The sequence below is a fragment of the Maylandia zebra genome, linkage group LG9, assembly GCF_041146795.1.
Source record: "Maylandia zebra isolate NMK-2024a linkage group LG9, Mzebra_GT3a, whole genome shotgun sequence".
Classification (NCBI taxonomy): Eukaryota; Metazoa; Chordata; class Actinopteri; order Cichliformes; family Cichlidae; genus Maylandia; species Maylandia zebra.
In genome coordinates this window covers 8,383,212-8,399,017 of record NC_135175.1, presented here as the reverse complement: position 1 = coordinate 8,399,017, position 15,806 = coordinate 8,383,212, and the positions used below count along the sequence as shown (strand labels likewise).

The following is a 15,806-nucleotide window of genomic DNA, read 5'->3' as shown; positions in this document are numbered from 1 at the left end:
CCCATTCCATGAAGCTCTCTACACACTGTTGTCTGTCTTGAGCAAAGCTGAGTTGTTGTCATTCCCAGTTGCTTCCACTTTATGATATGATACCACTAACAGACCATTTAGTAGTGAGGAAATTTCACAACTGGACTTGCTGCACAAGTCGCATCCTATCACAGTACCGTACTGGAATTCACTGAACACCCGAGAGCGACTTATTCTTTCCTGAATGTTTGTAGAAGCAGTCTGCATGCGTAGGTGCTTGTTTTTATATACCTGTGCCAGTGGAAGTGACAATGATTCAATGATTTGGATGGGTGAGTGAATTCTTTTGGCAATATCTTCTTTAGTTGTGTAGCTTAAATGGTATGTACTAGTAAAAGTAGTTGATAGTCATTGTAGGTTTGTAATATGATTGGTACAATGATTGTAAGTAGCTGCAGGGTGTGCATTTTTGCACTGCAGGGAAAGTGTTCCCTTTTTCCTGAGCTCTTATTTGTTCTTCTGCAACTTTTGTGCATTAACACACTCATCCTGTCTGGAGGTTGCATGGGGGGAAGTGTTAGAGGGATTTATTTTCTTTGCCTAAAGATCCACTGGGATCACCCAGCAGCAGTGGGATATGCCTCATTTAGGCCACTTTAAACACGTCGAAAATCCTTGATTGTATAGACGTGCGAGTTGGTGAATTTTGTTTCTGTGCTTGTTAGGGAGTCCCTGCGTGGGACCCACACATGCAAATAAACTCAGGGTGTTCTGTTCAGTGGGGCTGACGACAGAACAACATGTGCTGTTGAAAACCAACAGGAAGAGCTGCAGAAGACATTTATTTACACCACCTGAAGCCACAGAGGAAACACTATTTGTGACATGTGTGGTCCAGGGGGAGTCATAAAGACACAATGCCACTCTGTCCCCGAGTCCACAGACATTTGCTACACCCTCAGAGAGCCTTTGGGGCTAATAAAATAATTGAATTAACAGCTTAATCCTTATTACTGATTGCTTCCTCTGCATAGCCTCACAACAAGGCTTCACTGGCACATAGTCAGAAATCCATCTTGTTAAGTTTGACAGCGTCTTACTGTATTCTGAATCAAAGCACAACAAAGGGGACGGGAAAAGTCAACCGGGTTGCTTGTTTAACAACTGGTGGGTGAGGTAAGAGCTCCAGGGACCTGATGGACGCTCCCCAGCAAAATGAAATACCAATACCTGAGTCGCGCTCCACTTACATACCCTAAACAAACCCCCGGCAAGCATTGGAAAAATAATTACAGATGTGTGGGCCTGGCTCAAATATCAGAGAGGGTGGCTGTTTAACATTTGCTCTGCTTACCACGCAGTATCAATCAGCTCCACGCCCTTTTAAGGAGATATTTTGCCTTAGGTTTGATACCATTTACATTAGCATCTCTGATAATTTTGAAACTCTAGCTAATGTCCCAGCGTTTGTATCATGTGTTGCAGTAAAAACTGCATTTCTTGCTGTATAGTTTGTAAATAATATATAGGGAATGATATATGGGGATTCTAAATATTACATTATAGTTTGCATTCAAATATTATGTTACATTTGACCTCTGACCTCACTTTTACGTCTCACATCTGCCAAAGAGAGTATCGTGGAGATACGTGCCTGGTTATTTAGAAACATACTGTTATTCATGTCAAGTTATTTACAAATCAACACCTATTATACATGACCTCCTGCTACATAATGTTTGTCTGATCAAACCAAACATCCATCATACTGCTCTTATCTGATTTTGTTGATGATGTCACAGTTAGACATTAACAGTATAGTTAAAGGTATTTAAGTGCTTGGGCAGCTACTGCCCATACCTACAGTGACAGTCTTTCCATTGTCACCAGTTGGGCTTTTGTGAACTGCGCTATAAACTTCTTAAAATAACATTTCAAGAGAAGAAGAGTAAATGAATGTATCGAAAATCCAGTACTATCCTTTTAAAAGTAAATAACCGCCAAGAGAGTGAGCTCCCTTGGCGGAGGTCTGCGCTCTCTGAGTGTCTCTTGTTAAACGTATGTACCCTTTATGATATTACTCTCCGTCACTGCACAGAAAGCCTTAGAAATGAAGCCAAGTACTACAGTTGTGCGATGTTGTTTGTGCTTCTGAACACTGCAATACGACCTGCACTGAAGATTAATGGATGTAAAATCTGTTCAGCCTACATGTCCTCGTCTTTTTCCCCTCACCTTGTTTTATCTAATCTCTCTTGGAGAAATTGAGTTAAAAAAGAAAATTAAGTGAGAACCGCTGATGGAAATTTTTTTCTTTTTTTTCAGAGATACAGTTCATCTCAGCAATTTGTGAATATGCTGTATTAGAAATTTCTTATATTTTAACATTACTCTATAATCACTCCGCTGCTGTGCTACATTTGTGTCTTTGATAGCGGGCCCATTTATATGCATTATGTTTCAGCCTCTTAATTTAACTGTGCAGACACAAAGACAAAGGTTGAATTATAATTCCCAACAGGAAAATGTCTCGCTGGAGATGTAATACTCTGTTCTCATTTCACACACTTCATTGGCCGGGCAATGGCATCATTTGTTTTTCATGTTAATTGCTAGACTCGCACCTTCTCGTAACTCACCATAATGACAGCTTTTAGCTTTTTTTTTTCTTTTTCAGAGGAGTTCTAATCATATGCCAGGTCTAAGTGACTTTATTTAATCTTTCCATAGGTTCTGCAGAACAGCAGGTCGGGCCTTCCCTGGGCCTGAAAAAATCCAGCTCCTTGGAAAGCCTCCAGACGGCTGTTGCTGGGACAGTGCAGAATGGCGAGATCAATGTTCGCAGGTCGCGCTCGAGGATCGTCAGGAGCCGAGGCTGCAATGAGAGTTTCCGCGCTGCGATTGACAAATCGTACGAGAAGCCTGCTGTTACTGCGCCAGAAGAGGAGAACAGCGTGGACACATGTGAGTGTTTGAAACGCTGTTTAGGTAGAGTTTCAGTGTTGATGCAGAATACTGTGCCCAAGTTTGTGGTGCTAAAATAATGAACAATATAAGATATCAGTAGGTTATTACAAAGCAGTTCAGAATCACACATAAATGTAGGCCAGTTTAGTGATACTTTCACAGATCCACTGCACAAAGCACATCAGCAATAGGTGTCTAGGTTATGGACTTATGATTATTCACATAGTGTGGAATTGCTTTGGACTGTTCCAACATGTTAATGTTGGTTCTGATAGAAAGGTGTCAGGATAGACAGTGCATCACAGTTTATTGCGTATGGGGCTGCATAGGTGCAGACCAGTGAGGGTGCCCATGCTGATACCTGTCTGCCAACGAAAGTGCCAACAACAGGGACATATGCATATCAGAATATATCAGATCTGGACCACGTAGAAATAGAAGAGCGTGCCCTGGTCTGATGAGTCAAACTTTCTTTTACATCAGATAGCTGTGTGTGTGTGCATCGCTTATCATGCACTGTGCGAAGAAACAGTATAATTCTTTGGGCAATGTTCTGCTGGGAAACCTTGGGTCCTGCCATCTATGTTACTTTGACACGTACCACCTACCTAAACATTGTTGCAGGCCATGTAACCCTTTCATGGAAATACAGTTTGGAAATACAGGATAATGCACTCTGCCTCAAAGCATAAAAGATTCAGGAATGGTTTGAGGAGCACAACAATGAGTTTGAGGTGTTGACTTGGCCTCCAAATTCTCCAGATCTCAATCCAATCAAGCATCTGTGGGATGTGCTGGACAAACAAGTCCAAACATATACGACAGAACTTTGTCCGGTATTCCTTCCATCTGTTTGTTTACTTGTGTACCTGACAGGGCCTAAAAACCACAATTACTTTAATTCATTTAAAATATGAAGAGAGAAAAAGAAGAACTAGAAAGACACCCTACCTTCTCTTTCAAGGCATGTATCCTTCACTACTTAGTGTTTGATAACAAAAAGACATGCAGCGCATACGGAGAGACAGCCGTCTTACGTTTTCCGACAGGTAATAACACCACAACACCACAAGAGTAATCACTCGATATAAATTTCCATTCACCATTAAAGGATTCCATTAAACGAGCTGGGGGGACATTTGAAAAAAGAAGGAATTATTTGCCTGAAATGCTTTGTTCTCATAAGCTCTGTCGGCAAGCCACTAAATACAGTCTTATCTCGGCAAAGAAAAATGGGGAAAGCAACCGATTTCCCCTGCCGCTGTATATTGCATTCTCCCCATGATATTCAAATAACTCTGTTTTTCAATTTAGATAAAAGCAGCCAGTCTGTGCTCGTCACCGAGGTTAATAGTCAAAGTTGACAGATAAGCCTCTGCCTTCCCCTGCTCCCAGACTTTTATTTACATAAAATAAGAATGTGGCATCACCTAAAGAAAATGTGTCCCCACAAGATATCCCGCTGGGCAAAAATGCACTTTCCCTTGTGCTACTTTGTGTTGCGTGGTTCGAGCAAAGAAAAAAAAAGAAAACGGAAAAAAAAATCGTCTGTGCTGTGCAAAAATCCCTTCTTTCATTTTTTTTTTCCCAGAATAAGACTGGCAATTTTACTTACGTCTGTCATAACCTTTGCTGACAGACCGGCTTAGACGTCCTTGATTATTAAAGCAAGAAAGTTCACTTGTAGACTTTCATGAAGGTGACGAAATGTTTCTTGCTCGTCTGTCTCTGTGAAATGATCTTTCGCTGTCCCGACGCTTTCATCAGAACCTCTGACGTCAGCCTTTTGCTTCTGAGCTCCATTAAATTGCTGCAGACGGCCTCACCTTTTGATAACCGGTATTAAAGGCTTTTGTGTATTTTTCGCTTCTTTCTCTCAACTTTGTAATATTTAAAATTGATTGCCTTTTTTTCTTTTTAAATCAGCCTTCACTTTCCCTTTAAATGAGTCTTCCTGCTAAGTCAATAAGACAAATTAACCTTGGTGCAAAAGCATGCAGATATATCTACATTCACACATGGATGCATTTGCACACATGCGTAAGCACTCATGGCTGTAACTGCTCTCTGGGAGGCTCTGGATTACATTGTTTTGGGTGTTATCTGCAGCTTGGCATCACTAAGCAGTAGCAGCATTAGCACCACTGCTAATCTCTGTCATTTAAATAGCCAGATACAGCTCACAGCTGCTATTCACTCTTAAGTGGATGATAAGCGGGCCACCAGATTGAGCGATAGAATCGGCGCCCATCCAGAGCCCGCGACCGAATTTGGGGAGGTGGGGAGGGGAGGGAGGGGCTCCGTGCAGAGATGAGTTGTAAGAGTGTGCAGGTTTAATCTGCCCCGCTTCGTTCTCTTGTTTCGGCTATACACAGTGGCTCGCGCTCAGATTCCATTTCAGTAATTTCCTCCGAGATGACAGCTGAAAGAAATAGCTGATAGCTCCTCAGATCACAAGAGAAAACAAACCCCACTGTTCATCCTTGAAATGTGAATCCAGCCGCTCCTCCTTCTCCTCAGTCTGCCTCATCCCGTATTCCAAAAATCCATCACGCACCCCCCCCTCCACCCCCTTCCCCTTCTCTCCCTGCGATAAGCGCTTTTCGCTCCTCCATCAAAGGAAGAAGTTGGACAACGACGCGCAAGACTGTAATAAGTTGTAATCTGAAGGACATCTACCTCATGTCTCCGCGCCAGAGATGGAGCGCTGACAGGAGCGACGCCGACCGCGGAGCACACCGTATTTGCAATTAAGATCCCCGGGAGCCTTTTTCGAGATGATTTAAATGTATAATTACTGACAGATTAATTACATTTTTGCACATCGGCTCTGATTAGGTGTGATGGAAACTTTGAGTTTAATCAACCTTGCATCACCTAAGGAGTGTGGTTTCAGTTTGATGTCTGGGCTGAAATGAGTTCAAATGTAATTAAGAAGCAGATTCATGAGACATCGCAGCGCGCTCTGTTTTCACAATTTTTTTTTTTTTTTTTGTGGGGGTTGGCAAAATGAAGTTCTCTTGTGATCTTTGAGAAATGTACACAGACGAAATAACTTGAGGCTTTCAGCTAAAGTAAAAATGTGTTCAGCCCCAACACTAGTCCCAACTAGTCTACAATGTAAATATATTCTGCTCTAATGAGGCAAATGTATTCAGTGTGTTTTATTCAAAGCTGTTATACCTTGTGGGACACAGTTTTAGTTTTTTTATAGTTCCTCTGATGTTACTAAGAGGAAAAAAACCCAAAGTGATGCTTTTTCACAATAAAAGAAAAAGCAGTGTTGTTGAGTACTTATTTCAATTATGACACCGGTGATCTGTGGGGAATCAAGTCAAAGTTTAATAACTTTTTCTTTTTCTTTGTCTTTCTCTTTCTGTGTTTGCATGAATGTTTCCGGCATTTAACTCCCACTCCTTGTTGCTTTTATCTTTTCACTCCAGTGGATGATGACACAAGCTCCCGATCGGGTCAAGAGTCCATGTCCACCAGTGGTGACCTGACTTCGGGCCCCTGGCTGAATGGCAGAGACGACAGACAGAAAGATCAGGAGAAGTCTGGGGTGAAGGAGAAGAAGAAGCCAGAAAGGGAGAAAGAAAAAGACAAGGACAAGAATAAATCCAAGAAAGGCGTGCTGAAGGGCTTGTTCAGGTAGGAACCAGACGGAGCTCAGCTCAAACCCCTAAACAGCTCCACCGTCCACTGCCACGAGCATTAATCACTATCTGCTTTATTTAATTCCACTCACCACATCCGCCACTGGATCATACGGAATTTGAATGCATTCTGTGGATGTTGCCGGCGCTAATCAGGGACCCCTCTCCTTGAACCCTGCAAGGGGAGGAGAGTTATCGACCTCAAGGGCCTCTGGCACTTTTGAGCCAGATTATTTTTAATAAGGGCGCCATGTTTTATTCATAATCCCGTGCACGTGTGCCTACTATCCAAACACACTCATCATTTGTGAACCAGAGGAAAGTGTTCTGTGCTCATGCCGGAGCTAACGGGGGGGGGGGGGGGGGGGGTTGGCTTTGAGAATAAAAGACGATAAAATCGACTGCAGGTCGGAGTTAGTTGTCGCCCGTGGCTGGTGTTCTCAGCGGCAGCCCCATCATGCGGTAGCGAGATTTCAGGAGCAGGCTGTCTGGGGTGGTATGATTTTGTTCTTAACATCTACAGATATTCATCGGTATAAAAAAACCCCAAAACTATTTGAAGCAAAAGTAATTTAATTAGCACTCATCACAACTGCTGTAGGTCCTTCAGTGTTGTCATTACCACATCATGCCGCCTAATAACTTAGAGGCTGGGAGATGTTGTGGGCTGTGAGGTTCCTCTCCCAGTCTGGGAAATAGTTTCCCTGGCAGAGTTCTTCATCCTGAGAAGACAGTCACTTTGAACTGTGGACAATGCAGTTGGACAGTGTGAGGAGAAACACGCAAAGGGAAGTTGATGGAAAATAAACATCCCGTGGTGGTTTCTACCGAGCACGTCTGTCTGCCACAAGCAAAATTAGGAGTCACGTTAATTATTTCAACTCCACGCACATTTAAATATGGCATAAATTAACGGCGGAGGTGGTGCGGGCCGTTATCGTGCCGTGAGTCGTTTTCATGTGGATTGCTTTAATGGGATTAGTTAGCATATCACGGCGCACGCCTCAGTAATGAACAATAAAGATGACAAGTGTGCTTTGAGGTGATGATTGAGGAATGTAGGAAGCTGTCTTATCTCCCATTATTTTTACTTTTCTGATTTATTTACTTACCCGCCTCTTATTGCGTAATGTAGTGTGAAAAGCTCGTGCGTCCCAGTGTCATGGACGCGTAAGTCTTCGTGGGAGGACAGAGAAAAAAGCGAACTGCAATCCAAATTGACAGGTGAAATTTGAGCCACGGGTTTGACACCATGACATGCAATCAGCACCGTTGGCAAACCGTTATGAGTGGCTGTGTGCTTGGCTTGATAGGTGTCTTCTGGGTGATTTTTTATTTTTTTTTGAAGTGCATGTTGGCCCTTGGCATGCCCTCCTTGGCCTCATCATCGTTCTTCATTATCTTTGAGTGCCACAGCCACTTAAGAGTTGGCACGCGACAGGCCTCGCTGACACTCCCCCCATGCTCTGTGCATTTAACGCCAGCCCCCGTGCCTCCTGAATATTAAAACCGCGACTCCATGACTCCGAAACCTCGTCGTCTATTTGCTACTTCTCTACCTCGAACTGCATTTTCTATTTAAAGCTCTCTGACCTGCACATCAACAATGTCCTCTTCTATCCCCTCCCTGTTCTTCCTCGTTCGAAAACATCATTGTTTCAGAAAGTTAGAAATGGCAAAGAGTTGAGGTGAGAATGAACGAGTCCCACTGGATACAACAGCAAACTCTTTCTATAAAGAACAGTCTGGAGTGATGTGAAATGCCTAGCAGTCAAAAGGGAGGAGAGGGAAAGAAAGCGAAAAAGATCTAACTATTGTGTGTCTCACTTTTAGCAGTTCCAAAAGTTTTCCCTGATTTCAGAGTGAAAAGTTTAACTTTGCATGACAAAAAGGTTTGGCTGACAGTTACTCGAACACCCGGGCTTGCGTGCCACAGAATTTATATTAGCGTGCTTCACGTGCGAGTGTCTCGCCATTAAATCGCTGCATCGTGGAGACATCCTCGTTGGGTTAATCCTTTGTGCTGCTTGTCTCGGCGGTTTTCATCTGCATAAAATGGATAGCCAGGCAGCCACTTTTTCCTGCATTTCTCACAGATGCATGTTATAGCACTCCCTCTAAGGAGATTTCAAGGAGTTTGCAGTGCGATGCAATTTGAGCTCATTTGCATGCAGGACTTTGGACGGCCTAATGAACGTGTAGCGCACGTCCACTTAATGGACAGCCTGATTGGAAGTGCATTAACATTGGAGCCAGGGGGAAGGAAGATGGCCTAATATAGGGTGGGAGAGGAGGGGGAAGAGTGGGAGATAAATACAGCGAGTGCAAGAATGGCTGAACGTGTGCAAGAGGGTGATGGAAAGAAAATTGACTGCCTAAAGCTCAAAGCAGGAAAAAAACCCCACTGCAGTGCACAGCCTTGGCTTCCAAGCCCTTCATACTGTACAGACTGTAGGCTGGGAGGCTTCCTGGTATACAGTCCTGTAACATCCAGTAATGGATAGCCCATAATCTCATGAATGGATAGCAGTACGCATCTATGCATGCTTCCACAGAACAAAAAACAAGCCCCAGGCAGTTTGACATCGCTGTTATTTCTTGAATGTCTGCTGGACGCATGCATAGCTTGTCCACTGATGCATCATATAGGGAAGAGCACAGGGGAACGCATCATCCACCCCCCAAAACCATTGTATGTGATTATTCATGTCCTTTCTAGTGGATAACATGTGATCATTACTTTCCACTCCTATCAGTTTTGTTTAGATGTTGGAAGCGTTGCCCACGGCTCTGTTAGCATGCTAGCAGACAATGATGTCTGGGCCAGCCTGGGAGATTCCCCTCGATGTACCTAATGAGGTGCTGTTTATCTGCCGTGTGACTGACTGACCGCCTCCATCAAAGCCCCATCTCCATTACTGTGGTGGAAAGGAGGAAAAAAAATTGTTTTTTTTACATTGTATATGTATATATATTAATTTAGACAGTAGGCATTATTAGTGTGGGTGTGCCTGTGAAAATGTATTTCTGTGTATTCAACCCTCTCTTATTGCAATTCAGTTAACAGTTTTTTGTTGTTTTGAAATGCAACAGACTATTTAAAAACGTAGGCTAGCATTATCACTGGGGGGGTGAGGGTTGCAAAAAAAAAAAAAAAAAAAGCTGGGATGGAAAATGGGGAGCAGAGAAAGGTTAGGGTGGAACGAGAGAAGGAGCGTGTGCACTGGAGTGAACTGGGGCACCAAAGAAGAGTGGGAAAGACGGATGAAAAGGAAACGGGAGAGGCAGAATGAGGGAAGAAGGGAGCACTTCAGAGCGACAGTCACGGCATCATACTACTGTCCGCCTGGGGGGGGGAGACCGGGGATCTTTGGCGATGCGTGCCTGCGCTCGTGCACGTGCGCACGCGTGCATGCTCAAGCTTCTTCAAGGTGCATGTAAGATTTGCACGTTTGCATGTGTGTAATGTGCGTTTGCCTTGTGCACGTTAGATGAAAAGACTCTGTTAATGGGATGTGGCACCCTTCCTCCCCAGAGCTCCCTCAGCCATGCACACTTACTCCTTTTTTTTTTCTTTCTTTTCCCTCCACCCATCCTCCCCACTGATCCACCAATCTGATCAGCGGCATGTGTCTCGCTAAGCCATCCCACACTGGAGCTCAGTATGACAGCCATGCACCCTCCACCCCTTTCCATTCTCACCCCAGGGAGCTCATCTGCCTGCTCCGCCCCATAAATGCAATCCCACTCGAGGCTACACAGACAGAGATGAGGGAGAACCGGGAGCTGGAACGGAGGGTTGCTTTCCATCCCTCAATCTTTATTATTCTTAGGTAGCACGGGAGCGCACTCTCGGCACGTGGGGGCGGTGCCCGTGTGTTTGCATTTGTGAATATGCCGAGAATATGGATGCCATGCTGTATGACCATGATTGCCTTCTGTGAGGCATGAGAGTGGGTAGTCTGTGTTGCCATGCAGTTTTGTGTCTTTATGCCGTGTGATCCTTTCAGCTCATGTGGGTGTGAACGGCTGATGGCGGGTGAGCCAGTTTGATCATTAGTACGCTGACATGATATACACATGAACTTTTTTTTTTCTTCTTTTTTCTTTTTTTTTTACACACACACACACACACACATGCACACACAGAGCTAATGGAGCAACACAGACAAGAACACACACTTTCTCAAGCTAACACACCCCTCAGCACCTTCATTTTCCCCACACAGACACACACACATGCTCGCATATGCTTGTAGTATTATGCCACAGTTGATTTGGAGACAGCAATTAGCCGCCTCCACATGTGGGCCTTGACATCTGCTGAATGTAATCTGAGAGAAAATGATAATTGTTCTTCCTTTGCTCTGCCTAACTCATCATAATGTCGATGCTGAGCCGCTAAAGGGAAGGATGGGGTGCAGCGTTAAGCACGAGAACGGCGACATCTGAAGCCACGTGACAAATATTAACGCGGGAAAAACTAATTGTGTTAAAAGCAACTTATCTTGGATTGTGAATAGTGATGAGTGGCCAGTGTTTTGTCTTTTTTGGGGGTTTTTTTCTTTCTGGATATTACCTCGGAGTGGAAGGGAAGGATAGGGAAGGAACTACAAATTTCTCCTGTCATGGATAAATATTTCAGAGGGGACTTAATGCTGAACTTGTCAGCTTTGCCAAGTGCAAAGTCATGCCTCAATATCACCTTCAAATGGTTGCTCGGCTAAAAGAAATATCATGTCACTGAGGGCGCTACAGAGAGAGCAGGTCGGCCTTTTCAGCTTCTCAGGGGGAGAACACCTTTTTACAAAACTCCCTCCCTTCACAAGTCAGTACGTGATGCCCTAACTTTAAAGGTGTGTATATATATATATATATATAGATAGATAGATAGATATAATATGCACTCTGAGTGTGACATCCCATTACTCTCCTGCCAGTCATGTTACCAAAGAGGCCCAGCAGGAGACCAAACAGCTACCAACAGTCTCCCACTGAACATTAGCACCACTGTCACAGAATGCACTGACACGAGAAGGAAAGGGTGAAAAAACAAAACTCTTGTGCCTGACAGTTCAAAACCCTTGTGTTGTCCTCGAGATTCCCATACACTTGTCTCCCATACACCTAGGGGTCATTTTTGACTCGAGGACAACACAAGGGTTACGGGTGAACGTTGCTTTGCATCTTGTATCAAACCCTGAATGCCTCTGTTTTTTTCTGGAGGGTTGAAACATTTAGAAATGTGGAGGATGGGAATAAGGATGGAGGGAGGAGTGGTGAACTTTAATAACCGGCGGGGGTGGGAGTGGTGGGGGGGACAGCGGTTGTCCGGTTGCACTTCCTCTGCTATTGGCCACTCGATGCAAATGTGATTGGGCAGCGCTAGACCTCCATCAGACAGCCCTGAAGTAATTAGGTTTAGAATGATCATGCAGTGCTGCAAGATAGACCTTGAAGAATGGGGAGTAGTGGTGAGGCTAGTCTGTGTGTGTGTGTGTGTGTGTGTGTGTGTGTGTGTGTGTGTGTGTGTGTGTGTGTGTGTGTGTGTGTGTGTGTGTGGGAGGTGGTGTTGCATGATGGAGTTAATTGAATCTGAAATCTTGTCGGCCTGAAATGAGATCCACCGATGTCTCTCACACTGTGTCTCCTGCAGAGGGCTGCAAACATGACTGAATTCATAAAGTGTGTTATTAAAGAGCTCAAATTAAGTGTAGCAGCGCACCCCTCCATATTCTACCAGGCCTATGACTACTAATGATCCAACCCCAGCGGAATCTCAACCAGATGCATCAATGGACATGCGAGACTCTTCTTCTCTTCTCTTCTCTTCTCTTCTCTTCTCTTCTCTTCTCTTCTCTTCTCTTCTCTTCTCTTCTCTTCTCTTCTCTTCTCTTCTCTTCTCTTCTCTTCTCTTCTCCTATCCTCTTCCCTTCTCTCCCCTCCTCTCCTACCTACCGCTCAGCTCTCTGATGTTCTCAAAGAACCCGCTTCATGTTTCTTAACTTCCTCCCTCTCTCTCTCTCTGCCTCTCACACTTGATTTTCTTGTTTTTCACACTTTGAGACACTTTGATGTTATTTTTTTCTCCTCCTTTGATCAATCAGAGAAAGGCTGTTCAATGCAACTGGAATCTCAGAGGACAGGCAGATTTAAAAATAATGAGAAAGCGTTAAGAACATGAATGTGGATCTGAGAAAGGCACAATCCCATTTTGTGTTTTTCTAAATAGTACAAATGAATCGCTAATGTCTCCTTTAATAAACCATATTAATATATGTCTCTGGTCTATAGGAGAAGGGAAAAAGATAACGCATACGTTGAATTAGAAATGCAAGGCATGCTTGATATTATGGAGACAGAGGTCTCCCCCCCCCCCCCCCCCCCCCCCCCCCCGTGTCCTATGCAAATTAAGTGGGCTGCCTGCTACAGTTGCATTCATTGCTAGTCTCCTCACCCATCCACCAGGCTTAGCATGTAATGAAACTGAGGCCTTCGGCTGAAATGACCTTTCCCATTCACTGAGTTTCCACCTGCTGATTTGCGCTCACACCTTAACATATGAGTGAGAAGATGGGTAGTGGGGACAGGTCGATCACAGTGAAGACAACGGAGAAAAAAATAGAAGAGCTGGGAAAATAGCTTTTGAATTACAAAGGTAAAATCAATCGATGCTGGATTACACTTCTGATTTCCATCAAAGGCAGCCAGGTAAAGCCAGGAACCATATTCCTCTTGTTCTGGCAGCGTCTCTACATGCGTTCAGCATGTCGAGTGAAATTGCCTGTTATTTTTTTCTCTTTTTCTCTGATCATTTTTTTAAAAAATTCTTCACTAAGCGTGTCAGGGAGATGCAGATTCCTTTCATAGCTGGATTGATTGATTTCATTCCTCCCTGTGTTTTTCATGAAGGAATCTTAATTGGACTCTCACTGCCATACAAACATATGTGAGCGCCCCATCAACCCGCCACACACACAACAACCATTGCTTTGTGAGTGGGGGAGGTGGAGAGTGCAAAGCTATGAATGTGAGTTGGAGAGAGAGAGGGAGGATGTGGAGAGTATGTGATGATGGATGAAACGATCCACAGCAGCAGATAAAGGCCAGGTAATATTTTCACCTGCAGATCCACATCGTGTCAGGTTCAAGGCCCTTCAGAGCTAATTGAGTACAAGCAACGTTATATCTGTGGCTGAATAAGACGTTTTTCCAAAGTCTAAAGTTCGGCTACATCTACATTTTCCCAGGCAAGCGTGAGCGAGAGGACACATGGTCTCATGCCTTTATTTTTTAGGGCTGTGTCCACTTAATACTACACTATATAACTGAATAACACTTATTATTAATAAAAAGCATAGCATTATTGAGGCACTGCAAATTATTTAATCCCAACAATGTCATTTCTAAAGCTTTTAATTGGTCATACTTGTTGCCAGTGATGTAATTAACCATTATAAGTCCAGAGTGCACAGCCAGTCAGGAATGGGGCAGCAATAAACAGATGTAATGTGAGAGGCAGCGGAGGAGACCTGCATAGAGTCCTGTGTAATTCCATGTAACCGCAGACCATATGAAACGTAGAAAAAACAAAGAGTCTGAGAGTGCATTTGTCATACTGTTTACTCATGAAAGCTGCGTGCTCTGAACAATGTGCACTCGCCTTTTCTTGATGTACTGTGTAAGGAATGTTCAGTAGCATTTTATAAACTGGTTGTAAGCACAGGTAAAACGTCTGGTTTTGCCCAACTACACTGAAGTTTTGTGAATGTAGTTTGAAAACTGGATTAGAGTTTTGGCAAACTTTGACAACTTAAAACACATACAGTACGTGGGCAGTAGAGGCATATCTGATCCTATTAAGCATGTCTAATTTGTTTGTTTTCATAACGATTTCTCACTTAAAAAATGCTACATGCAGCTTTTTTGTAAGGGTCACGGTTCTGTCCTTCGCAGTGTTTTTACCATCAGCCTCATTCAGCTGTAGAAGAGGAGTGTCCAGGGTTAATTATCTAACCTTGCTCGTGATGTGCAGTCACTATCCCTGAGATTCCTCAGGATTCCTCGCTTGCTTATCCTCACTTTATTTACCATTACTGTCACTCCCTCACTCTTTTTTTTCAAAAAAAAATTCTGTGTATCCTCACACATCCCTCCCTTCTTCCCTCCTCCTTCAACCTGCCCTGGAGATTCATTGTGGCATTGACAGAAAGACCTCTCCCGTCTCCCTCTGAATGCTGGGAGCGATGTATATCACGGATCAGCGGTTTTTGCTGTCTCCTTCCCCCAACTGGCTGAAAATGCAGCGCTTGAGCCGCCGTGCATCCATGCATGCATTTCAAAGTCTAACGTTTACAAGGCAGACAACCTGTCTCACTTCTCTCCTTTGCCCGTCCTTCAGGCGAGGGTCTCGCAAATCAGACATTTGAGCGTCACCGAATACATCTGTCTGCAGACTCATCGGCATGTAAATGAGTTGGCAAACAATTGCGAGAAGCGGGGATAATCAAAGCAGGGAAGACAAAAGGCCTGATGAATACAATTAATTTGAGATAATCTTCTATCATGACAATAATCATGAGCTGTTTTTCCCCCCGTCACCTACACGTTCTAATCGGTGTAAGTCATAGGAGGTGAAAGCAGCTGTAACTCCAGTCGCCAAACCAACAATCAGCAGAAATCTCCAGTTCTCATTAGTTTGTGCACATCTCCGGTAGTTTGCGGCGCTATTCCAAAAAATTCAGTCTTGACATCTGCGGTTGAAGTTTCCGTCATTAAAAGAGCTGAGCAGACTTTGGGTGTTGTGTTTGCCTAATGTCGAGGGTTTGTGTTGGAGGCATGCAGCAGAAGCCTGGCTGAGGACGCAGACAGTGGCAGTGATCAAAATGGCCCATTAGGAATGCAGCAGGCTGTACTGTATCTAGGTCACAGCCTGAGCCACCTACTGTAGCTCCTCTGCTGATAAAACCCTCTCCTCCTCCATCACTGTATCCCTGGGTGAGGGTGTATGGACAGCATACTGCGGTCAGGCACAGCATTATGAGCACTGTGAGGGGAAGCAAATAGCACAGATTATCTGTTCATCAGGGCACCTGTTAGTGGGTGGGATATTTTAGGGAGCAAGTGAACATTTTTTTCCTCAAAGCCACCTGAGCTACAGGGGTGGCTGTAGCTACAGGTGGTAGAGCACGTCAGCTACTAACCGGAAGGTTG

The 15,806-nt window shown here is 44.1% G+C and overlaps 1 protein-coding gene across 2 annotated transcripts in view; it reads left to right on the top strand.

Moving 5' to 3' along the window:
• Nucleotides 1-15,806, top strand: part of LOC101476097 (partitioning defective 3 homolog) — a 351,693-nt gene that overhangs the window by 229,191 nt on the left and 106,696 nt on the right. For both annotated transcript variants that reach the window (XM_076887953.1, XM_004568509.5), the window contains exons 18-19: nt 2,701-2,934; nt 6,381-6,588. In XM_076887953.1, the coding sequence (XP_076744068.1) occupies nt 2,701-2,934; nt 6,381-6,588 (442 nt within the window). The remainder of the gene's footprint in view (nt 1-2,700; nt 2,935-6,380; nt 6,589-15,806) is intronic.